Here is a 27,349-nt window from a genome sequence, read left to right as displayed (position 1 = left end):
CAGAAATTCTTTCGTGTCCATGGCGAGCCAGGAGCGCGTAGAAGCCATGCCCACGTAGGATTTATAGGGGTTTGGCGGCCAAGAGAAAGAGAGAAAGTAAAGAAAAGGTAAAGAAAAAGAAACTAAAAAGAAGAGAATATGTTCTCATGTAAGTTAGTGGTGTTGTGATCTATCTTTGATTGATCGGTTGATTGATGAAAACAATGAATCTATCCGTCCATTTTCACGAACCATGGAAGAAAGAAGGGAAGGAAAAGAGAGAAACCACCATGATCTACACCTTTAGAAGGAAAAGAGAGAAAGGGTTTTTGGTGAGCTTTGCATTTGCATGCCCACCGAGCTCTGCAAAAAGATGTTCTAGATTTTAGCTTTGTGTGTGATGTAGGCAGTCATGTCGTAATCAAAGCTTGCTGTGTGCCCTTTGATTTAGATTTCTGTTTAATGCCTTTTACTTCTTTGATGGAAACATTTCTAAGGGATCCAATGCTGCTCCCTCTTGTACTGTGCGCTTTGGCTATTCCTTTACAGATTAATTCATCAATTACAAGCGGCAAAAGAAAATGAAATGCAAATGGCTATAAGAAACCTCAAGAGTTAGAGCAATGGTGGACAAGGGTTTCCTTGTTTTCTTGAATTCAAATTTTAATCTTAGTAACTGAATTTATTTTTAAAAACGCACAAAATTAATACGAAAATAAGCCCCATTTGGAGAATAAATTTAGTTTTGGCGTATGGTTCAAAGATATCCCTAAATAATCTAATGTTTAGGGATTTCTTAGGAAATGGTAAGATTAAAAGAGAGGGATTAAAGTAAAAAATGAGAAGGAAACGACTGGCTTTATCGAACTTTTATGAAATGTTTATTATAGTCTACATATTTTCTGAATTATAAATATTAGGTCCTCTAATTCCTACATTTTTTAAAAAATCAATTTTAGTCCAAAACTTCATATCTTTATTTATGGGTCCCTAGTTGAAGAGATGAGAGAGAAAGTCACTAAGTTTCAGCATAGGAGAGAGAAAATCACCATTAACACCGATTCTAGTCGTTAAAATAGTCAATTTTAGTATCTAAAGGTTTCATTTAGTGAGGGGAGTTTCACATAGGTGTTTTTTCACCTCCAAATTACCTAAAAATATGTGTTTGAGCTCAATAATTTTTTTTATTTCAGGTTAATTTCGAGTTTTTGTTTGGTTTCTTGAGTTTTTTGAACCTATATATGGGCATATCATGGTGTCTAAGATGCTTTCTATGTGCATGTTTTAAGTAAAAAAAAAGTGTTACGAAATAATTTTTTGAGCAAAAAATACATAGAGTCTGATTTTCCAACGACCTTTAGTTTCTGAAAACTAGGCCAGCAAATGACGAGTCATCTATAATTTTTTTTTTTTAAATGATGGACGACACATCGTTAGCCCTTTAATAATTTAAAAAAGAGTGGTGGACGATACATCATCTATCCCTTACTATTAACAAAATAAAAGGTCTAGCGCATGAGCTAGGCCTTTTTATAAGTAAGACTAATGGGTAGGCTCATGTGCCTTGCCTGTTTTTTTTTTTTTAATTTAATGTGTTTTTTACCTCTTAAAATTAAAAAAAAAATACATCATTTATTTGTTTTTTAAAGGTCTTTTTTTATTTGACTTGAAAAAAAACTCTTTTTTATGAAACTTTAAAAAAAATTCATAATTTTTTTTTTATTTCAATCTTACACACAACCCTTATGTTTTTTTTTTTTTAAAAAAAAAAAAACAAGTTTGATATATAAAAACAAAGTCTCATGCACCTAGTTGACATCTAATTAAATGAAAAATAATTTTAAAAATAAAAATATATTAAATTCAATCGTGTATGATCTAAATCATCGATTTGACAAGTTAATTCTCATTAAATCAAGCTTGCTTTTATTATAATTTGAATTAAATATATTTATTTTTAATTTTATCCTTTAATTTTTTTACATTTGATATCTAAAAACGTGTTAGAGGAGCTGTATTTTTGTGTTTTTGGCTGAAAAACATTATCAGCCCTGCGACGATTTCCGTGTCAAATAACAAGTTACAATCTAAAATGGCATCGAATATTTTTTTTTCTTTTTCTTTATAGAATTTTCCAACACTCAAATCCCGGACAAACCTTTTGCACGTAGCGAAATCATATAAATTATACTGCTGACATTTCTACGAAGTTCGAAACATATTAATCATACATTGAAAATGACAATTTACTAAAAGTATATAATACAATACAACAAAGTCAAACAATTCCTTAGTAGTACAAGAACTTCCCAGATGAGGCAACATTCTTTATCATCCTTAAATGTTTCATTAATGTTTTTCCTGAACTCGTGATTAACATTTGATTATACTTATAAGTATTTTATAAGAAGGTCCAAGTCAAATACTTAGGTATTAAGGCTCTTGAGCGTACACGGAACACACGCAATCGACGTAAGAAAGGGCAGCTTGTAGCATCCAAAAATTAGGGTTTGGTATTTCAATTTGTAACCATTCATGAAAAAAGAAGTCTCTGTACACTCACTAAAAAAGAAAAAGGCTAAGAAATGTAGCAGTGGAGGGTCATTCAAAAGGGCATGTATGGTAGTGACGGATCTTCTATCTTTTATTTTACAAACAACAATCCTTAACATGTCCTTTTACACATAGAAGGGAAGGATCCTTAGGAGATGTTGGTTTTGCTTTGAAAAATACCATATGATTCAATTATTATTTTTATCATGACCAAGATTGTTTATGTTTTCATGTGATTCCTTCATATTGTACGTGGCTCCTGCTAGTTTCTGTCTTTAATTTCATTGCTATTATGAAGCTCATAAAGAACCGCACAGTCTACTTAAAATCACGGTGTTATTGATAACAGTATTGTGAAATGGCTTACTTTATTAAATGCATAACACATGTATATATACAGTAAATAAAGAATATGTTAACAGAATGTCTAACAGATTGCCTATACATATTGGTTGCCTATATGTATGGGAGTATAACAGATTTGTGCAGTGTTTGTTATATAGTGGTGCACTACTGGTTTTGCCAGTGTGGATTATTGTGTGTCTGTTATCCCGCCGCAAGATGGAGCTCGGCATGAGAGACCAATCTTGTCACGTAGAAACATAAAACGAACTCTGGAGAGCGGTTTAGTGAAGAGGTCAGCTAGTTGATCAGTGGAGGAAACGTGAGCAACACGGAGAGTGCCTTTTTGTACTTGATCACGTATGAAGTGGAAATCGATGGCAACATGCTTCATTCTGGAGTGGAAAACAGGATTAGAGCACAACTGAGTAACCCCAACATTGTCGCAGTAAATGACTGGACAAGCTAGTAATGGGAGGCCAAGATCATGTAGCAAGGAGGATATCCAATTGAGTTCTGCAGCGGTGTTGGCAACCGACCTATACTCTACCTCAGTGGAAGAGCGGGCAATGGTTTTCTGCTTTTTAGAGCTCCAGGAAATTGGGTTGCTACCAAGATACATAATATAGGCACTTGTGGAAAAGAAGTGGTCTGGATCACCGGCCTAGTCAACATCAGAATAGGCATGTAAGGCATCAGAAAATGCATGGAGGGAAGGGGGAGAAGCACTATAAAGCTGAAGACCATGATCATGAGTACCACACAAATAACGTAGCAAGCGTTTGACAAGAGTCCAGTGTTCAGTGGTTGGCTTGTGCATGAATTGGGAGAGTTTATTGACTGCATAGGCAATATCCAGACGTGTGAGAAGTAGATATTGTAGACAGCCCACAACTGAATGAAATTCTGTAGGATCAGATAAGGCATCTCCTAAGTAAAGGGAGATGGTGGTGCCGGATGGTAGAGGAGTGGAAACAGATTTAGCATCAGTCATGTGAGTTCGAGTGAGAAGGTCAATCAGATACCGACGTTGAGACAACAGAAAACCATGATGGTTTGGAAGAATTTCGAGCCCAAGAAAATATGACAAGTTTCCAAGATCCTTCAAAGAGAACCGATGAGCCAGCAGAGTGATGAACTGATTGACCATGGGAGCAGCATCCCCAGTAATGATGAGATCGTCAACATAAACGAGTATATAGAGAAAATGTTTATCAGTGGTGAGGACGAATAAGGAAGTGTCGGCATGGGAGTTTGTGAACCCGGACTGAAGAAGGAACGAGTGGAGTTCATGATACCAGGCGCGAGGAGCCTGTTTTAAACCATAGATAGCTTTCTGAAGCTTACACACATGAGATGGGAAGTCTGTGTCAATGAATCCATGCGGCTGACTCATGTATACATTCTCAATAAGTGTACCTTGTAAAAATGCGTTGTTGATATCAAGTTGTCGTAGGGTCCAGCCATAACTGACTGCAATGCTAAGAACCAGCCGAATGGTAGTAGGTTTGATGATCGGGCTGAAGGTGTGATAATAGTCTATACCTGGACATTGATGGAATCCTTTGGCAACCAAACGAGCCTTGTACCTGTCAACAGAACCATCAGAATTTCGTTTGGTGCGAAAGATCCATTTACAGCCCACAACATTTTGACAAGAGGTGGACGGGATGAGCTTCCAAGTGCCATTGCGAATAAGGGCATTAAATTCTTCTGACATGGCTTAGCGCCATTTTGGATTTTGAAGTGCTTGGGCAGATATGGTAGGTTCAAGATCAGAATTCAGGTTTAACATGATGGAAAGATTGAGTTTGTTGATCGGTTTATGAATATTATTTTTCGCCCTTGTTTGCATGGGATGAGTTGGGAGACTAGGTGCTGGCAAGATCTCTGTGGGACATATCTGATGTGTTGGAGTGGGAAGGATAAGTGAGATGAGGGGAACATGTGGAGATGTAGGTGGTGTAACTTGGGGCATTGTAGGATCTTCACAGTTAAGCTGATGTGGAGAACAAACTGCAGAGGGTGATGAGACGATGATAAGGACAGTGCAAAGTGGGATAGGTGCTGGTATCCAGGTAGATATTATGGTTGATTGAGGTTGTGCAGCTTGTGGAAGAGTTGATGTAAAAGGAAAAATGGATTCAATGAAACGAACATGTCTTGACACAAAAAATTTGGAAGTGGAAGGATCATAACAGAGATAAGCACTTTGTGTGGGAGAGTATCTGAAGAAGACACATGGTTTGGAACGAGGTTCTAGTTTGTGATGGGTGTAGGGATGAAGCCAAGGATAGCAAAGACAACCAAACACCTTAAGTTTGGAGTAATTGGGAGGGGAAGCAAAGATTTGTTTGTAAAGGGAGGACAACTTTAGTGTTGGAGTGGGCATCCTATTGATCAAGTATACAGTTGTATCAAAAGCATGAGTCCAGTGGCATAAAGGAATGGAAGCATGTGATAGAAGGGTGAGACCTGTCTCAACGATATGGAGGTGGCGTCGTTCTGAAAACCCATTGTGTTCAGGTGTGTGAGGGGGAGTGGTGCGATGGGAGATGCCATGTAGAGCTAGAAAGGAAGTAAGGTCCACATATTCTCCACCATTGTCTGAGTACAGGGTTTGAATATTTTAATTGAAGTGTTTCTCCGTAATGGCTTTGAACCGAACAAAGACGTCCCTGACATGTGATTTTTGTTTTAAAGGATAGAGCCATATATACTTAGTAAAATGATCAACAAAGATGACATAATACTTAAAACCATCATAAGACATAAGTGGTGAAGTCCATACATCAGAGAAAATGAATTGGAGTGGTCGAGTGGAAGTAATGGTGGAAGTGGAAAATGAGAGTTTATGACTCTTATTGCAATGGCAAGCATCACAAGATAACTTGGAGAAACTGGAAGAAGATAAATCAAGGCCATGTGTAGTAATGACATGTTGTAAAATAGGGAGAGCAGGATGTCCCAATTTGTGATGCCAGGCAGAGAAGGTGGTTTTGATGCTGGAAAAGACAATCAGAGAGGGAGAAGGTGGCCACTCATAGACACCATCCTTGGCTTTACCCGTCAAACGGATTGTTCCTGTGTGAAGATCCTTAACAAGAAAAGAGGATGGTAAGAATTCAATGGAAGCATTATTGGATAAGCAGAATTTGGAAATGGAAATCAGATTTTTTGTCATGCTAGGCACATAGAGAACATTGGTTAAGGAAAAATGAGTATTAGAGGTGGGAAGAGAGGTGGAACCAGTGTGTGTAATGGGAAGGCCCGTGCCATCCCCGATCATAATATCGTCAGAACCTTGATATGGGGCATGAAGGGAGAGGTTGTTCAGATCAGAGGTAACATGATGAGAGGCACCACTATCTAACAGCCATGGTGGAGTGGTGGTAGAGGTGGTAGCAAGATGAGCTGATGGGTTCCATGAGGAGTTGGACACTGGGGAATTGGTAATCGGTATTAATTTAAAGGAGGGGCAGTACTTAGCTGTATGGCCTTGTATGCGGCAGATTTGACAAAAACCAAAGTAAGGTTTGGAAGGGTGACGAGTAGGACGTGGAATGACAGAGCCAGACTGAGAAAGAGTAGAAAAAAGAGTGTTAGGGGAGGAAGAAGGGCACCAACCAATACTGCTGGTGTTGGAAGGAGAACGCCAGCCAGTGTGTCTGCCATAAGAATAGGAGGGCTGACGATATGGAGCTAAATGACGGTTGGCTAGATAAGCAAATGCAGGAAAGTAAGATTGATCAGGGTGGCTGACATGCTGAAGGGATGCTTCAAAGTTAAGGAGTTTTTCATGGAGCTCATCAAAGGAGACGGGATTATCACGAGCTTGAACTGCTCTGGTCAGCTCTTTGTAGTCATCACCAAGGCCCTCAAGTATTTTGTCTGAGAGATCTTCAGCATCCACTGGGGCTTCAAGAATGGCAAGCTCATCAGCTCGACCTTTAATGGTTTGAAGGAACTCAGAAACACCCATAGAACCTTTAGTGACGTGGTTGAATTGATTTTTCACTTGTTTGATTCTGCCACGAGATGGTTTGGCATATGTATTAGCCAGGATTGTCCAGGCTTCTTTAGAGGTTTATGCATGAGAAATGAATGACATGATAGTAGGAGAAAGGGAGCCAAGAATAGCATTTAGTAGAAGTTTATCCTGACGGATCCATAGTGTATATGCTGGGTTAGGTGTGGTGGTTGCTGGAAGAAGAGATGCTAGACATGGATGGGAGCCATCAATGAAGCCATGAAGATCATAGCCGATGAAAAGAGTCTGAAATTGAAGTTTCCAGGCCAGGTAGTTGGTGGAGTTAAGTTTGACTGGAGTTTGGGCTGCAACATTGATGGTGATCAATGTGTTGTGATGATCATTAGTGTTAAAGATGGTGGTAGTCATTGAGAGCAGAGAAAAAGAGAAGAGAGAGAAAAAAAACTAAAGAGTAGGCGGGGAAGAAAAACTAGTGCTCTGATACCATGATAACAGTATTGTGAAATGGCTTACTTTATTAAATGCATAACACAGGTATATATACAGTAAACAAAGAATATGCTAACAGAATGTCTAACAGATTGCCTATACATATTGGTTGCTTATATGCATGGGAGTATAACAGATTTGTGCAGTGTTCGTTATATAGTGGTGCACTACTGGTTTTGCCAGTGTGGATTATTGTGTGTCTGTTAGTTATATGGTCTGCAGGGAAAGTTATTTCTTGATACTATTTTTATGACACTTGAATTAATGAAATGACGGACTCGGAATCATCCACTTTGCAAAGAATTTTTAAGCGTTGTAATCATTTAGGGTTAGAAAACATTAGAAGACTCTTCGTAGTTGAGAATAAAGAGGCTTAAACAATGAGTTAACTATCTTTTTTATTTATATAGATAGTGCAGTTCACAATAGTAATGTTAGAAAGTATTACACAAATCAAATCTACACATTATACAAAATAGGTATAATTGTTATAATATACACCTTATAACTCAACACTTCCTATTATACACCCCCTTAAGCTGAGGTTGGAAGCTCTGCGAGAGCTTGAACTGAAAATGAGCAATAGTACGAGCATAAAATATGGAATTCGAGGACACATAAGTAGCACCCAAATTGTCACCAAATTATAGACAAAAAAGTAAGAGTAATTCATAGATCTGACAACAGATAATGAAGCCATAAAACTTTAGCAATCCCATCAACTACGTCTTATATTCAACTCCAGTAGAAGAGCAAGCAATCGTTCGTTGTTTTCCCGACTTCCAAGAGATAGGTGTAGTGCCGAAATACACAAGTTGTCACAACCCAACCCAACTTGTCAAATATTATCTGCTTTGGACCTTACCGCCCTCACGGATTTGTTCTTGCTAACTACGCATAGCCCTAAAACACGTTTGACAAGTCAGTAACCAACACTATTAATAAGGCCAACTACTAAGTCTTAACTCGCCGATGTGGGATATTACATAAGCAATAGTCAACTTATGATCATCAGCATTACTAGCCTAATTAGCATCAATAAAACCATGAAGGGGGAAAGAAGAACTACAAGTAATATGTAAATCATAAGAAGTCATACCCTTCAGATAACACAAAATACATTTAATGGCAACCCAATGCGCATCAGTAAGAGCATGTATAAAATAACATACCTTGTTCATAGCATTATAGATATTCAAACTCGTAAAAGTGAGATATTAAAGAGCACCAGCAATTTGACGAAACTATGTAGGGTTATAAAACAAATCATCAATCATCATATCAATTTAAAGGAAAAAGCAGGAGTATCAACAGGTTTGCAAGATGACATACCTACTCTATAATGAATATCAAGTATATACTTATGTTGTCATAGCATGATACCCATACTGGTAGGTTGAACTTCAATCCCCAAGAAGTAATGAGCACAACCTAAATCCTAAAGCTTGAAGTCTAAGCTCAACAATTTAATCTGAGGTTAAGCAAGACCAAACTAATACTAATAAGTAAAATGTCATCAACATAAATAAGAAGATAAAAGATCTCATTACCCACAGACAAAATGTATAAAGAGATATCAATCGTAGAAGTATGAAAACCAGCAGAGAGAAGATAATCATTCAGTTGAGTATAGCAAGCTCAAGGGGCTTGTTTTAATTCATATAAAGACTTGTGTAGCTAATATACATGAGAGGAAAGAGTAGGATAAACAAAACTTGAAGGTTGCTACATATAAACTTCTTTGTAAAGTGTCCCATTGAGAAAAGAATTGTGAATATCAGGTAGTAATCGGTTTCAGGTGACATGACATACGGCAAAGTGTTCCATATGACACATAAGGATGCAAGAGCTGCCCCTAATGTCGTGGCAGTTACATTGCAGTTAAATTCCTTGTCTGTTTATGTTTTATTTGATAATTTGTATAGAAAATCGAAGGAAAATTCATGAAGGGTAGAAAAAAGGCTCTCTATTGATCATTTGTATAGGGGAAATAGATCGATCTCGAGTGCTACCCCAAGTCCCTATGAGATCGAGGAAGGCTTGACCGTGGAAGTAAAACTCATGAGGGTGCTAGATCACGATGAGAAGGAACTTAGGAACAAGAAAATTCCTATGGTAACAGTTTTATGAAGAAGTTCTCAAGTCGAGAAAGAAACTTCGGAGAGGAAGTCTGAAATAAGGAAGAAATACCTAGAATTTTTCTTAGAAACAGGTATGAATTTAAGTTTCGGGGGTGAAATTTTAAAAAGACAAGGAGAATGTAAACTCCTGGTTTAAAAAGATGAAGGGAAAGGACGAGGAGCTTTAAGGAAAGTATGGAAGCTCTAATTTGGCTAGTTTCCAAGCATTTTCCTTGTCTAAGCAAATAAATGCCCCTTCGATGTATGCAGTGTCGTTTTTTTATGCTTCTAAATTCAGTCTCTCTTATAATTAGCTTTTTGAATATCTATATTTTGCATCAAAGTTTCGGACGTCATTTGTTTCAAGTAATGAAATAAGTTTTTTCACGGGTTTGGATATGTATAAAAAAGCTGAAAAAAAGATGATAGGGAGTGTGATAGGGTTAATTTTTTATAGTATTTTTTATTTTAAAAAATATGAAAATCATACTTTTAAAATTTTATTTTTGATATTAATATATTAAAAAAATTTAAAAAAAAATTAATTTAAGATAAAAAAAAAAAATATTAAATTTTATCGAAAAACAGCTAAACAGTATCATAATCATGTTTCTTCCTAGTGGTTGCAAGGTTTAGGGTGTTGATTGCTTCGCCTAGTTGATCGAAACTTCCATGTGAGAAGGTAGGGGAATTATATCATAATCGTTACAAAATTGATCTGTAAACAGGGCCTAGGCTGGTGCCTGCACCAAAATGGAGAGTTGACCAAAAATTCCAAGCTCAGTCATTTGCGACAGTAATTCATAAACAATTTTGGTATATAGAGATGACTTGTTTCTGAAAAAACTTGATGTGAGTATGGCTGGATGCTATAAGCAACCTTCAACAGTTTCGAAGAACCTTTCGATCATTTATAAAATATTCATGGGATAATAAGGAAGAAAAGGGAAATGCAAAGCTGCATTCATCAAAACTGAGGTGGTAAAAGGAACATAGAGCGCCATTAGAAAGAACTTCCTCAACATGGTTTCTCACCAAAAACTCAGAACTGATAGCATTTGAGCCACGCCAATGAACACAGTGTAGCCATGAAGGAGAAGACAGAATCACGTATTGGCGGAGTTTGTTATATATGACACAACGACAGTGATGTCATCGAGTTTGCCACCATAGTATCGGTACCCAGCATCTTGAGCTGCAGTGGAAAACGGTGTCTGCTGGTTCCTATCGACTGCTCGCTGGCGTGCCAAAGCTGCAATCTTCTGAGCAGCTGCTTCGGGCCCCAAGCCAGTTCTTATAGCATGCACCGCAACAGCAGCAACCTCATTGTTATATAAGTTGTCAAATAATCCATCTGTCCCAGCTATAATGACATCACCAGGAGTAACAGGAATTGTAAAAACCTGAGGCCATTAATCCCAGAAGGATGCTCGGGTCAGGACAGTCATTGTTGTTCAAATTTCACACGGGTTACTCTTTGAATTAAACTCAAATCAGCATCTAATAATTTTGAAGAAAAAAAAAAGACACCTGGTGCCATTCTACATATTTAAGAGGTTGTGATGTGGCAGCATATGAACAAACAACATTTAAGATCAATTTAGATAGAAACTGGTATAGCAAACCCAGGAAAGATTTGTTTGTATTGCAAACACATAGACATGTTACACATGAAAGCATGCTACAATACAGTACAAAGCTTATAAACACACACAGACAAAACAGAAATGAATAAGAGAGAGAGAGAGAGAGAGAGAGAGAGAGATTAGAGTACATTAACTGACCTGCCCAGAGCTGGGTAGATCACCTCCATTGCCACTTTCCAGTTGATATGTAAAATTGAAGCCATGCTGCTGCACTGGGGATCGGAAGATAGTACATCCATCTCTCACCACCATGAATCCGCTGTCTCCCAGATTAATAGCACGTATTCCCTGAGGGAAGAAGTCCATATAAGACCACGCAGTCTTGAGTAGAAACTTTCACTTGGTGAGTACTTAATAAAGCAATCATTGACGAAGCAATTAAAAATCAAAAATAATAAAATACAGGCACAGAAATATAAAAGGCAAGTCTAGTAACAATCTTCACCAGAAGTTGACCAGTCAAAGAGAGGATATGCTTGCAGTAAGATATTTCTTTGTGCATTCCAATCCACAAGAGCTAGAATTTTGCCAAGTTCCAATAGCCAAATGTCTTCAGTCTAGGGTCAATCAACATTCTACCCAGAATAAAGAGATGGGAAGGTACACAGACTTTGTTTATGATGACTTGTGAAACAAGGGAGGCCTTTGCTTTTTATCTACTAGATATAGAATTAAGTGATTGTATTGTCTTACAAGGATTTTAGTTATCAGATAGAGTCTGAAATTGAAATACCATAGTAGGAATTAAAACCCTTGAACTTCAAAAATGCTACCACTTTTTGAGACTGCATGTTATCAAACACAGAAATGGACCATCCATCTCCATTACACTAGTTTGATGGATGAATTTTTCATTCTTCAAGGAAAAAGTAAGGAATTTAAGTGCCTTGAAGATTGAACCACTGATTCTGACTGAAAACAATAGCCAAAGCACCATATGCATAAAGCCGAGCTCATTAGAATGTGTTAAAAATATTCAAGACGTAATTCCTGCCACAACATTCCATCAATTATAATATTAAGAAAGCAGCTGGGTGTAACTTCACCTGTTAAAGAAGAACATACCTCACTTTTAAGGGTAATGATGCAGGCCGTTGAAGAACCCTGAGCTTTTGTTTTTGCGTGAGCCTTCTCCAACACCCTGGCTGGGTCAAGGGAACCATTGGGTTCCTCTTGAATTGCACTTACTGAATGAGACATAAGTTCACGAGAAAATTCCCCTGCATTGACTCCTACATCTGCCCAGCCTCCTACACCATCTGCTACACCTATAGCTTGTTCATCTTCACATATGAAGTGAGCATCTTCCCCACCAGTCTCCTCCTTATCAGGATGTGGCAAGTAACATGATCCAGAGAGCAGCTTCAAGTTTCTGTAATCAACAGTATTCCTGAAGTCAATATTGGGCAAATAAGTGATTGTAAAATGGCTCCTTTTGAATCCTAATTTCATTTGCAAGATTGTGTACAGTGTCCCAAACCCTTGTTTCACTACTGCCAAACCCATTGAGAATAACGGGAAACCAAGAACATTTGTACCACAATCTTGTGATTGACTTCAATGAAATTATAACTCTAAAATGAGTTAGCAAAGAAAGAAAAATAATTGAAACAAACAGCAGATAAGAGCACGTACTGTTCCTCGCGAGAATTCCCATCAAAGGACACATCTTGAGCAGCCCTAGCAGAGAAACACACAGAAGACGAAGAATACAAGTTCTTCAACAATGTTCCAACAACTAAATTATTTGCCTTACCGTTCCCTCTCATTGCATCAAGCATAAAGTTTCCACACACCAAACGACTATTTGGCAACTCCCTATTTCTCATTTTAACACTCGATTTTAGACAACTAGAACGACTTCTATCAGAGAAAAAAACAGCACTGGGTTTTGAAAACTCCAATCCATTCCCACAAATGGCAATCATGTCATCAATATGAACATCACCAAAGACAGCTTTAGAACTGGAAGCAGCCATTGAACTCCTAACAAGAGACCTCCTTGATGAAAATTGACTAGTCTTCGACACCAAAGGAATCGAATTTCTACCAACAATAGCTCTCTTTATTCCAAAATTCAGTTTGAAAAGACCCCAGATGGCATCTTATCCTCTTAACCGAAATTCAGTCACTCTTTTAGCCAAAACAATAAATTTCATTACGTCCAATATAAAATTTGAACAAGTCCTGCTGTAACAACAAATACTTCTCAAGAACCTGAAATGGGTTTTCAAATTTGGAATTTTTACGTTAGAATATAGAGATATAAATGAAAAAAAAAATAGAAATTTTAATGTTAAGAAAACATACCTTTTTCGGATTTTTAGAGAGATTGATGGTGAGAAAACATAAAAGACTGAAACTTTTTTTTTGTGGTTAGATAATGGAAGCTCCGAAGAAGGTATCTGGGTGGTCTTTCTCGTCGGAGGCACCCCCCCCTCTCCGTCTCTCTCTCGTGTGTGCCTAGGCTTTGCTTGTGTCCAAATAGTGAAAACGTGGAGGCAGAGAAGGAAAAATAAAGCCAAATGGATTATTCTTTGGTTCTTTCCAAAGCTTCTATGCCCCAGTTGATTATGGCTAAGTTTGATTTCTTACCAAAGTGCCCCTGTGATTTATTCTTTTATTAGTTTCTTTAATTTTATTCTCTCATAAGATTTAAAAAATTGGTGAACGCGTGAGACCAGATAAAAAAAAATGATTATTTAGCTTTGTAATAAAAAAAAAATATATTTTATCATATCTCATCGAACAAGCTTCTTCCAAAAGATATGATTTTATAGATATAAATGATAATATCTATATAAATACATCTTATATATCATATAATAAAATCAAGGATTACATAAGTGAATATATAGGAATCAAAATCTGTTGAACAACTCATGTTATGCTTTTCTACATCCTAGATCTTTTCATTCCTTCATCTAACTTATGTTCTTCGTATAGCATTCAGATCGAATAACTCTATAAAATTACATTAATAGTTTCACATATTAGGGATAACGTAGGAGTATATATATCAAAGATTATTATCAAATATTTTGATATAAATAAAATTATCATATCCGGTCTAGTATATAATTTATGGAATTTTATCTTTTAAATTTGAGCAAATTGGATACATTTTTAATTAATTTTCTATAGATTATAATTTTTTTCAAAAAACTATTTGACTCATTTTAGGAAAATACAAATTTGTTAAAAATTCAAATTTTATATCTTCTTCCTTAAACTTAAGAAAGATTTGTCTAAAAGAGATGAAATAGAATATAAATCCATTAAATTCAAAAAAAAATTTCTTTGAAATCAACTGGAAATGCTTTTATATGTCTAGAATTTTACATGTTCTATAGATAAACATTTAATTTATGAAATTGTACTTTTTTCATAATAAATTCTGGTAGTATATCTTTAAGCATAGTACCAAACTACACATTTTATGTAATTTAGGTTTTATTTGTCTAAGCTTTTCTACTTGTTTTTTTTTTTAATCTAATCTTTTTAATTTAAAAAACAGGTAAAAAAGCTTAGACAAACAGGTTTTATTAGAGGGTATTTTGGGAAATATCATTATAATTAGGTTTTAATTTCAAGATTGCAATATCATTATCATATGTGCAGTGGGATTGACATTTTGCTTGAATTAACGGGTTGTTTGTAAAAGAACCAACTAGACAATAACACCTATGGACCTTAAAATGGCATAGTTGTGACATGTTAAGGCGTGGTAGGTTGTTGGTTCAGTATTTATAGCGTGTTTTTCAGAATCCTTGAATCTTTTTAAAAAATATTTTTAATTTTAAAAAATATTGAATTAATATTTTTAAAATATTTTTTATATTTTAATGTACTAATATAAAAATAAATAAATAATTATTTTGATATATTTTCATATGAAAAAATATTTTAAAAAACACATTGTATTATAATCTTGAACACACACACTTAGGTAGTATTTAGAATATAACCTAGGCCATTTCACAAAAAATTTAAAAAAAAATTGTTTAAAATTAATTGTTTTATGTTTTTTTTATCATTTTAATATGTTGATATTAAAAATAATTTTTTAAAAATAATATATATATATATATATATATATTATTTTATATTTAGTTGTTTTTAAATTCCTCTCCTATATTTTAACAATTTAAATATATATTTAATTAGTAATTTGGTTGTACATATGTATTAATAAATACTATTTTGCTCATATAGTTGTTTTTAGGAAACAAAAAAATAAGTCCTTTTTAGCAATTCAAATATAGAATCAATAATTGTTTTTTTCTAAAAAAAATGTGTTAAACTTCTTAGTCTTTATATATTCACATTTTCTTTTATATATCATATTTGTTTTTATTAAAATGTTCCTCGAATCACCAAAAACATTATTTATAAAAAAAAAATATAAAACATAAAATAAGAAACTTAAAAAAACCTATAAAAATTCAAAATATTAAAGCAAAGAAAATAGTGTATAAAAAAAGGAAAAGAACAAAAAAAAAAAAAAAAAAAAACACTACCCTGTATTTATGTGCTTAACCTGGGTGCCCAACATGAACATGCATAGACCTTAGAAATAAAGCTTGGGAAAGCAAGTCTTCAAGCCCAAGCCTTTGCATTTTAAATAAAATATATAGATGTTTAGAATTTGTTTTGATTATATATATATATATATATATATATATATATATATATATATATTATTTTTTTAAGTCAAATCGCTTTGTATCAATCATTTAAATTACTTTTGAATTTGCGTATTTGGTTTTTATTTTTTATCATTTGATTTTTATTTATTTTTTAACTTGTTAAATTATTGAATCACATCAAAATAACTTTTATATAATTTAATTTTAAAATTAGATTTAATATGAATCCAGTCAAGAGTTATCAAATTTAATTTATTAGCTAGACATTTATCCTTTCTATAATAATTAGCCTTTGTATCCAAAGCTTGAAGGCTACTCGAGGTCGAGTCTTTCACAAGTAAAGAGGAATGACATGTATGCCTTGTTTGTTTCCAGGAATTCACTTTCCTGGAAACCATTTTCCTCACTTTCCCATGTTTGGCAATACATGGAAAGTGAGTCAAAGGAAATGTAATTCCAGTCAAAGGAAAATATTAAGCTTAACATAAGGAAAGTGTTTTCCGTTTTAAATTCTCGGAAAACACTTTCCTGAGCCAATGCTGCGTGTTTCTCTGTAACTGTTCATGGTAATTGCACTGTTCATTGAACAGTGCAATTAACATGAACAGTGTATTACACACACTGTTCACTAAAAAAGAGTGAACAGTGCAGTTTTAGTGCACTGTTCCGTTTTTTTTTTTTTTTTTATATATATATAAGTGTGCTATTTTTTTAACATTAAAAAAAAAATAGTTTAGAGTGAATTTTATACCTTAATATTTTATCCAATTTTATTACATGCTAAAAATATTATTAAAACTATAGTTTTTGTCGGATGTATTTCGTACGTAATGAAATTATAAATGGTTTCATAGAATAGTAAAAAATATTTCACAAGCTTATTTCTTTATAATATGATATGATATATATAGTTATATTTTATAAAATAAGCTATGTATGAATATAGAATATAATAAAAAAAAATTCATCATTATACATTTTAGATTTTATTTTTTTATTGTAAGTGATTAAATATTTTATATTAAATATTTTATATATATTAGATAAATTTGAAAAAAAAATTAATTTATTAATAAATTATTTTCCAATTCATTTTTCATAACACAACCAAACACTGGAAAGTGTTTTCCATAACACTACCAAACATCGGAAAATACTTTCCCGGAATTCACTTTTCAGGAATTCACTTTCCCCGGAATTCATTTTCCAAAAGGAATTCACTTTCCTGCAAACAAACGGGGCCGTAATGTGTTACAATTACTTTTATAGAAGATAGATAAGGCTAAGCCTGATAAAAGCTTGCGAAGAAACCCATAAGCATATGATATAAAGCCTGAAGTTGCTATTTTTTTATTTTAATTATTTGTTTTTGTACTTGAATTAGAACTTTTAATTTAATTAGTATTTTACTATTTAGAAATTCTAATGTTAGATGAATTATATTAGTTAGGTAAGTTTTAATCAAGAATCATTTTATGTAAAGGATTTTAGGACTAATATAAACATGAATGTTTAGTTTATTTTAAGATGTAGACTATTCAGACTTTTAATAAAATATTAGAGAGGTTTCTCTAAATTTCTCTATAATTTAGGTTTGTAACCTTAGAGCTTGAGAACCCTAACTTTTATCCACGCTACATTACACGTCATATATACTTTTATGTGTGTGTGTGTGTGTAAAATTGTTGAACAATAAATATACATATGGATGCCTAAAACTCGATGAATAAGATATGAATAACTAATTATTTTACCCGATGAGTAACAGGTTAGATATGAATATAAAGAAACATGATCCACAAATACTCATTATCATCCCTAATCTTATGAGAAAATCTTGGCAATTTTACTAGACTTGAAGAAGTTATGATGTGTTTAACCAAAAAATTTAAATAACTATCATTCACTTTTATCCACACAAAGCCTAAATCCAAAAAAAATTGCAGATTTTTCTCTATAAATATTTTGGATGAATTGAGGGAACCACATTTCATCAAACTAAGATTCTTAGAATAAAAAATCTCTAACTATAAACTCAAAAAAAGATGTTCGTAAACACCAATTATATATAAATGTTTAGTTTAATGATAAATTTTCTTTAAAAGTAAGAAAAAAAGATTTGACTCATAGAACTCGAATTTAAACCTAGAGTAATACGTAAGACAAGTTTGTGCATCCAAGCACAAAGATTTTTTAGTTTGGTGAACTTTTGAACAATTTAAGAATATTAAGGCTCTATTACTTTCTAATTAGAGCTATAATTATTGGATTTAATTTGTGATATAACCTGACCTAAGATCTTGGTTTTGGGTTAGCAAGATCAAACCCAAAATGAGTTACAAATTGACTTGTTAGATAACTTGAGTTTGATCGAGTTAATGTGCATCTCAGTTCAAAAGAAGACTTGACCTAGGTCAGGTTTCGAGTCAACACATCACCAAATCAACCCACTATAACAAGTTTAATAACTACAAGAAGGTCATCCTACTACGTATTGTGAAATGTTAATAAATAAATTTGGTCTCTAATCTTGATTTGATACTTAATCAACTAAGAGCATCTCGAATGAAAGAGCAAAAACAAAAGCTAAAAGGATAAGACAAAAACTTTTTTGCTTTCATCCCTTATTTTTATAGCTCCAATGGGAAAGCTATATTGAAGAGCCAAAATAAATCTCTGAAGGGAGATGCTATTTTGAAGAGCTAAATTAATAAAATAACATTTTGAATAGTGTAAATATAATTTTTTTATTATTATTATATATACTCTAATAAAAAAAGCTATTTAAAAAGTCAATTGTATTGAAGTGGGAGAAATAAGTGCTTTATTTTTTCTTCAATGAGTTTGATGTCATTTTTTTCTACATGGCTGCATTTATTTGGTTTATTTTTTTGTTGACCCCACTTTGTTAGTTTTGGTTTTTTTGAGAGATATGTAAAAATAATATTTTTGAAAGAGAACATGTATTTTGATATTTTATTTAGCACTTCCTTTGAAGCATGTAAAACAAGCATGGGAGAGCCAAAATAATATTTTATTTTTATTTTTAACTTTTTATTTAGCACACCCTTTGGAGTTGCTCTAAGTTGAAGAGCTATTCCTAAATATTGGTCAAAAGAGTTATTTTGACATATTGGTCAAAAGAGCTAAAAGTTTATTTAATATATTTTTATGCAAAAAAAAAAAAAAGGTTTTGATTGGAATTTTATTAGTTGGTTACTATTAATAAATAATTATATCAATATTAAATATATTAAAATATAATTGATTTTATTAAATAGTTTGTTTTTTTATTAGAGTGCATATATGAAAGAATGATTTATTTACATTATTTAAAAAGCCATATTATTAATTTGTCACTTCTATATAGCTTCTCTCGATGCCATGAAAAAAAATGTACAAAACAATCCCATATCTGAATTTTGTGCTTATTTGTGTAATAAATATGAGATAGGCTCTTGGTTTCTATCATGTGATGTTCATGTACGTGTATTGGCTTTTAGTGCTTGAAATCCTATGATTAACCGAGCGACGAATCAGATCACTGAAGAGAAAAAAGAAAAGAAAAGATTGCCACCAAAATTAGAAAATCAGCTCAATTCGAAAGACTTTAACAAAAAGCACAAGTCTAGCAACAGAAATAAGTTATATTTAAATATTTAAAACTTCATTAAAAATTATCACTATAGTTTGATTTTTTTTATAATTTAAAATTAATTTTTTTATATATATTGCTGTACATCATAATTCATAATTCAGAGAATCACGTCTAGTTTTCAAGGAATGATGTTCTTAAGATTCTTGAACATGCAATTAATTTAGATTCTACAGATCAAAACAATTAACAGATTAATCAACCGCATAAAATCTAGCCCTTTTTCTTTTTTTCAAAATGCCCTATCAAAATACTTTCACAACCATCTATTATGCAGTTTATCAATTATTTTTTAAAATATTTTTTATTTTAAAATACATCAAAATAATATATTTTTTAATTTTTTTTAAAAAATTATTTTTAACATAACACATTAAAATAATATAAAAATATAAAAAAAATTTAATTAAAAAAAAAATTAAAGATAAAGTTACAGTAAGTTCCAAGTACACAATAACTTCAAGACAAGATTTTCATATACAGAAGCATGATCTCAACACAACACAACTACAAAATACATCCTATGCTATTTCCATCATCGGCAGCAAGATGACTAATTCCACGTCGCAGCCACAAATTCGTACCGTTCATCCTTCCAAGTGCGCAGCTGCTAATCAAATTTTGAAATTGCATCTGTTTTATTATGTTTTCAAGAAATAAATTTAAAGTAGTGGATGGAGAAATGTATCCCAAGTTTACTGCTAAAAACAAAGCTACGGTTCAAATTTTCAACCCCCGCCTTAAATTACACTAATCAGGAAGCCAGGGTCCCTTAATTCTTGGCCAAATATCTACCACCAAGGCAGCAAAACAATTAACGATGGGTTGATCCTCGCATCCATTAGAGCAATGTCTTCCGCAAGATTTTATCTTTTCATCCTTCCTCGAGAAAAATCAGTTGCCCTGAGACAAAATTCTGTACAAATGCAACTTAATTCCCCAAGTAAAATGGAGAAGTATAGTTCACTGCTTTAAAATGTCATCAGCTCCTTCCCATGTCTTTGCCAGAAAACTCTCCACCTCCAAAAGAAGCTGCTGCTGCAGCCACATCAAGACCACCACCAATAGATGTAATGAGTGCTGATAGACCACCACTAGGGTTCCCACCAGCAGCCATCCCAAGTTCAAGAAAATCAAGAGTGGCATGCTTCGGCCCAAATATGGAAGGAGTTCCCATCATCAATTCATTCAATCCAGAACCTCCATCACAAGGCAGGCCAAGTCCAAGCCCTGCAGCAAGTGAGGCATTTTCAGGCTCCATTTGCCTAGGACCCCATTGCGTGTTGTCTTGCTGGGCAGATGATAGAGAAGATGACACAATCCCAAGCCCACGAAGCAATGATGCATTTGTAGCAGCAGCTCCCATTTGAGCAGCTTTCTGTAACAGTGCAGTAGCGGATATAGCTGGTTGTGGTGGTGGTGCATATTGCCTACGTTCTTGCCCTGCGGTGCCAAAAATTGATGACCCATGATTAGTGGAGAGACACAGAGAAATAGGTTCAGCTGAAGATGATGGAGCAAGGTCTGTTGGGCGATCAGGACGGGCCATTGCATGGATTAGATCAGTAAAAGCAGGAGTCTGAGGTGTCTGCAAGCTTCCTGAAGCAGTTGAGGAAGCAAATAAACTAGCAAACACGCTACTGGTGCTGCTGCCATTGCTGCTTGAGCTAGTGCTACTGCTGCAGCTTCCATTGAAGCCGGCAGTTACTGTGGCCGGCATAGGTGCCCGTGCCAGTGCTTCTTCTATAATTTGTGTAGGATTATCTGGTAACTCTGTATGATGTCAAATTGAAAAGAATAAATGAAATAAAGAAGACATTAAATGGGGGGCACTTACATACAAACATGGAAAGTAAAGCCTTTCTTTATGAAGAACTTTAGAAGAAAAGGCAACGAGTCAATAGTTGTTCCCTTTATCTAAACTAAACCCAAATCTCTTTCCTTTTTAGCTTTTGAATCACTTGAGTTCTTTGCCAGAGATTGCACAAGCTGAATCTCAAAATTATTTTCAATACCTTATTTTTCCTCCTTTCTTAACGCTACAAATCTATTCAGTGCCGTTTAACTTAACATAACAACAAACATCAGTAGAGGACAAAAAACTACTAAACTCCAAGATCTAAAGAACGACAAAGAGAGATGACAACAAACAACACAAGGATTTTCTTGTTTGATTAAGACAAAACTCCAAAACCGACAAAAGTTACAGAATATTTGAAAGTTTAAAAATTTAGCTCCAAATTTTTTTACCTGGACTCTGAATTGCCGAGACTGTAGATGGTGTCATCCCAGTTGACTGAGCTAGCCCTGGTGGAGCCTGATTCAGACCGGGACCTAAATCTGGGGCCACTGGTGCTGGTGCTGGTGCTGGAGATGAATCAACTTGCACTTTCGGGTCAGATTCCGGATTATGAGTTGGGTTTGGGTTCGGAGTCTGAGTTTGAGCTCTAGCACTCTCGTCCGCCAATGCATCACAAAATGCTCTGTGTGTAATAAAGCTATCCCTCCTTCATAAACCAACCAAAACAACAAAACTTCAAAATCCAAACAAAACCACCAAAAATCACATCAAGAACAAAGATTTGATGCCAGTATTACCTTGAAAACAGGGTACCACAATCACATTTATACTCTCTAGTACCACAAATCTTTGAGTGAGCCTTCCAGTCAGACTGAACAGCATACTTCTTCGAACATTTATCGCATTTCCACTTCTTTTCCCCATGTTTTCTGCAAAAATGCTTCTTTATTCCTGTAAGATCGCCAAGAGCTCTTGCTGGATCATGGTGTACACAAGTTGGTTCTGGACATACATAAACTCTCTTCTTCACTTCTTTACTTGATCTTTGCCTTAATTTCCATGGTAGATTATGTCCTCGTCGATGAAGTTGCAAGTTTTGGTCTCTTTGAAAACCTTTGTTGCATATTTCACATACAAATCGATTTGTAGCTAAAAGGGTCTTTGGAGATAAGGCTATCACCTCTGCTTCTGGATCTACTAGAAATTTTTTAAAAAAAAAAAACAGAAATCATTTAACTTTAATTAACCCAAAACTGATAAAGCTTCAAGCTCTTTTCTTTACCTGGCATTCCAGGGAGGTTGCGTTTTTTCTTGGCGATAGCAACTGCCTTGGACGGTGTTTGTTGTTGTGGTGGTTGGTAACCAGAGGAAGAGACACTAGCTTCACCAGAAGCAGCTGGGGAATTATCTAAATCAACAGGCATGATTCCTACTTGAAACCCCCAAAAAAACACAAAGGCAAAAATCTATAGCATTTATAACTTGTCAAGAATTTGAAAGAGAGACAAGTTTCTCTTTTTTCTACTTTTTCTAGGGTTTGGTTTTTCTTTTCTCTCTCTCTCTCTCAGCTACCAGTCAATGGAACTCTTTTTTCTTGTTGGGTGTTTTTTAACTTACCTAACATCTCTACCGAGTCACTTCTCTGACCAAAATCTCACAGTAACCGAAGAATTCAATGATTAAACCCAGAGCACCACTGTAAAGCAAGTTAGTTTACAACATTAAATAAAAAAACACCACAGAAACCAAAGCAACCGGCCGACTGATGATCTAGGATCTAATGGTCAAAGTTGAATCTCGAACACTGAAAACTAAACGAAGATCAGAAATGAAAGGTGTTTTAAGGCTGCTATAGAGAAGGAGATTTCGTGTGAAAGCTCTAGAGAGATAGAGAGAGAGAGAGAGAGAGAGAGATTTTGGAGATGATAAAGTATTTGGTCTTTACTTTAGCTTCTTCACTTTTCAGAGATGAGAAAAAAAGATTTTGACAGAAAGAGACGCCTAAAAAACACATACATGGGTTAAGTGAATTTGGCTGGTGTTCACTAATCTTATTTAATTAACTATATATATATATATATATATATATATATATATATATATATATATATATATATGGATGTTCGGACTAATTTGTGTGTATTTTGACTAATCCTATATATTATAAAGTTAACGACCATGCAAGTCTCTAGTGGCCTTTAGATTTATAGGACTCGAACAAGTGACATCTAGAAAGCAAACCTATAACCTGACCAATTGAGCTATACCTCTTAAGAAATTATTGTTAAAATCGCGAGTTAACTCTTAAGATTTTGTGATTTTACGCATCAACATGTATCTAATATGCTAAATCGGACTAAAAAATCGAAACCAGTAAAATCAGACTTATCTCGTACAAAATTGGTAAATTCGATCTAATTTTACGAGTTTATTAATTTATAATATGAACCAAGTCAGGTCCAAATTTAGTCTTAAAATGTTTGCTGATTAGTTTTGTGAGATTGGGCATATCTTTCAAACCATATGTTGGATAAAGCTAAAATTTTACAATGAAATATTAGATACATGAAAATATATTTTACTAAATTTTCAAGTCAAATGGAGTTAGGGAGCATAATATTTCAGAGTGTCAAATTCAGTAAACTAAAATTATCAAATATATCAAATAAGACCTTCATGTATCGTTTGGGACATATCTAGAGTTACCGATGGAATTTTGCTTTGATTAAAATTGTGATAGAAACTAGATATCTGAAACTTTTCAACCATATATTGTAGGCCCAATAATTCATCCAAACAAGAGAGAATGACATATTTGAAATCAAGACTCAAATTTGTCAAGAATATGCAAAAATTAGAGATTCAGATTACATTAAGGAATTTTAACATGAAGACTTTTTTTATTATTATAATTCTATTCTATTCTATTTATTTGATTTTAAATAATTATTTTTAATTTGAAATTTTTCTAGCACATTATACATTGTTTTTAAATAATTAATTTTAATTTGAAATTTTTCTAGCATATTATATATTGTTTAGGGGTTTATTTCATTATTGAATTTATATTAGTTAATTACTAATTTAAACTTATTAGCTTACAACTCAAAAGAGGTCTAACACTAAGTTTTTGTGTGCTTCCTACCTTTTAGTGATTCTCTTATATTGAAAAATGTTGTTCTTAAACTTTTTATTTTTTCATGTCATTAATTTATTAATTCATATTATCTATATCTCTTATTTTATTTAGATCGCTCATTGAATTATAATATTGTTAATTTATTTTATCATATTTTTATGTAATTTAATTTCTTTGCTAGAATTATCAATATATAATTAATTTTAAAAAATTATTTATGATTTTACGAACTGAGTTTATGAATTCGAGTTTATATTATATTTTTCATGTCGTCTAAAAAAAAAACGTTTTTAGCAACCTTGCCTCATGGTTATTTATTTTCTAATACAAGGAATCTCAATTCTCATATTAACGTTTTCAAAAAAAAAATTTAATATTGTTTTAAAAAACATTATTTTTAATATTAGTATTTTAAAATGATTTAAAAACATTAAAAAAATTTAAAAATAAAATTTTAACAAAAAAAAAAAAAAATTAAAACTTAATATTAAATACCCTTTAAACTCGTCTCAAAACCTGATTAAGGGAGGTTTGTTGCAATGGTATTCCAATCTAAATTTTAGATATATCTCTGTAAGATTTGATTCAACCATTCACTTTAAATATATCATTTAAAAAAAATTGAAAAACATTATGTTGAAACAAAAATTTTAAAATAATTTGAAAATAGCTAACACTAAAAAAATTATCTGAGATTGGAAATCCAACTAAAACATATTCTTGACTTATTGGGTTTTCGTTTTTGCTTTATAATATGTTTTTTTTTAAAATATATTAAATTAATATGTTTTAAATGTTTTTAAATAATTTTGATATATTAATATTAAAAATAAAATATTTTTAAAAAGTACAATATGCCATAATATAAAACAAACATTTAGTAAATTTATTAGTTTTAACTAGTATGTATGTTTATGCTACGTTGCGGGGACCAAAACGTAAAACAAAAATCTAGGAATCGTGAAATTCTTTGGCATGATTATTAATTCCAAAGATACTATCAGTTGAACTTTTTGGTATTTTAAGTTTTATCAACATATCTCTTGTTTATCTTAACAAATATAATAATTCTAATTAAAATAATTATATTTGTTGAAAAAATATATATTATAATTATTAAACTAAGTTAACAAAAAAAATCAAAATAATATTTTTATATTTTATGATTGATAGCTAAAAATCTTATAAATATAATAAAATCATGTTCAAAATAAATTTTAATAATAAAACACTAATTTCAATTTATTTTTCTTGAATAATTTGTTATTAGCATATCAGATATATAATATTTGAAAACAATTATTAAAATTTAAATAAAAATTTATTATAATATTTAAAAATCATGTCAAAATTAAATAGTAAGTGAATGATAATTTTTTTATAGGGTATAAAAAACCTAAAAAAAAATTAAGAAAAAAAGAAAAAAGACTCAAAGGGCCAATGCTTGTCCTGCTTTATTTTTCTGAAAAAAATATGATTGGCATCAAGATGTCCTTCAAAATTGTTTTTTTTTTTTTTTAAATAAACTTGTTATTTAGGCTGCTCCACATGCTTCAATCAATTATGATATGACACAAATTTATTATAAATTTAGCTTTTTTTAGCGTGAACAGTGAAACATTAATGTTATAGGTTAATATAAATAAAATGCAATTAATAAATTCAAAGGAATGAATATAAAAAATAAAAAAGAACATTAATAAAATAATATAATATAATCAAACAATTAGTCAGGATGCTTCTATTGAAGCCGCATTGTCCAAGTTTATAATTACAGGAGGAGAATTACCGCAGATTTGTCGTTCTCAGACACGCACGTGATTTGTCGTTTTATGAAGTGTTCGAGTTCGTTTTGTGAATGTTTTTGGACATGATGTGTGGAGGGGTAGAGAGAACTTCTGAAGTGTCAATGTCGTGGTACTTTCAAAATTTATTAAAAGTCAAAGGACTTTTTTTCTTCGTTTTGATTTATTTTTTGTATTTTGGCCACACGATTTTGACACGTGCTTGATTTCCAACTCCCTTTCTTACTCTTGTAAGAAGAAGACACGTTGCCTTTTTATTTATTTATTTAATTGTTGGGCCTTGAGGATAAAATTTAACCTCGAAAGTAGAAGTCGACCTATCTTCTTCTTCTGTCTCCTTTTTTTTTTTTCTGTTTTTTTTTTTTGGAGGAAAGCTAAAGCTCATCCTTGGTCGCAAGAACAAACCAATGATGATAATTACGAGCACACACGCGAAAGGGTTTCTTGCTTCTTGAAGCAACCATTAGAATTAGATAAGATTCAGCATTCTATTTGAGCTGGAATGTGACAACACTAGGGCCTTTTGTAGATTCAGCATTCTTGTCCTTCATGCTTGATTGGATCTCATAAGCAATCAAACATAATAATAACTTCATGCTTGATTGGATCTCATAAGCAATCAAACATTAATTAAATCAAGTTAATCAATTGATATTTTATTTGGCTTTGATTTTATCACAAGAGAGTATGTGATATAGCGGGATGTCAGGATCAAGAAGTCATTATCTAATTATTTGGTTTGGTAAGAAATTGATTATGGCTAAAGAATGATTAATACTCCTAGTGCAATGTAAGCTACATTGTGTGGTCAAAATGTGGCTCGAATATATTGATGGGTTCCTAACTGATGGTCCACCTATGACTTAGAATAAAAATTTATTCTCATGAATAAATTTGGTATTTTAAATTTATTATAGGCTCATATACCTAAATAAATTCTTATGAGAAGAATTCATGTAAACGCCCTAACAAGGTTCAATAATCCTAGAAGGCAAAATAGTTTTCCATAACTCATATGTTGTGATGAGAAATACTCTCATTTAAAAGTGGTGAATACTCGAAATAATTTTGGGAAATTTCAAGTTAACTTGTGGTATTTAAATGTCAGCCTACTTGTAGGTCCAATATTGATATTAGAATATTGACAATTAATTCTCATGAATTAAAATTTTTAGGGGTT

General features: G+C 32.9%; 2 protein-coding genes across 3 annotated transcripts; both read right to left on the bottom strand.

The window, feature by feature from the left end:
* Positions 1-10,363: 10,363 nt before the first annotated feature.
* Positions 10,364-13,324, bottom strand: LOC118029974 (probable protein phosphatase 2C 80). The gene is given in 5 exon segments (XM_073409062.1): positions 10,364-10,877; positions 11,259-11,408; positions 12,186-12,510; positions 12,756-13,212; positions 13,215-13,324. Coding segments are annotated over 5 exon segments (1,239 nt in total). The 5' UTR covers positions 13,225-13,324; the 3' UTR covers positions 10,364-10,580.
* A 6,714-nt stretch (positions 13,325-20,038) lies between these two features.
* Positions 20,039-23,148, bottom strand: LOC118029809 (zinc finger protein GAI-ASSOCIATED FACTOR 1). 2 transcript variants are annotated; one of them, XM_035033746.2, is made up of 4 exons: positions 22,508-23,148; positions 22,023-22,419; positions 21,675-21,931; positions 20,039-21,197 (listed from the first exon to the last, which is right to left on the bottom strand). In XM_035033746.2, the coding sequence occupies exons 1-4, from the start codon at positions 22,647-22,649 to the stop codon at positions 20,407-20,409; spliced, it is 1,587 nt and encodes a 528-aa protein (XP_034889637.1). In that variant the 5' UTR covers positions 22,650-23,148; the 3' UTR covers positions 20,039-20,406. The 2 variants fall into 2 exon arrangements, with proteins under 2 accessions (XP_034889637.1, XP_034889636.1); XM_035033745.2 differs by having other exon boundaries at positions 22,023-22,422; positions 22,508-23,147.
* Positions 23,149-27,349: the final 4,201 nt, after the last annotated feature.

Source organism: Populus alba, chromosome 5, assembly GCF_005239225.2.
Source record: "Populus alba chromosome 5, ASM523922v2, whole genome shotgun sequence".
Taxonomy (NCBI): Eukaryota; Viridiplantae; Streptophyta; class Magnoliopsida; order Malpighiales; family Salicaceae; genus Populus; species Populus alba.
This window is presented reverse-complemented; position numbering and strand designations above follow the sequence as displayed.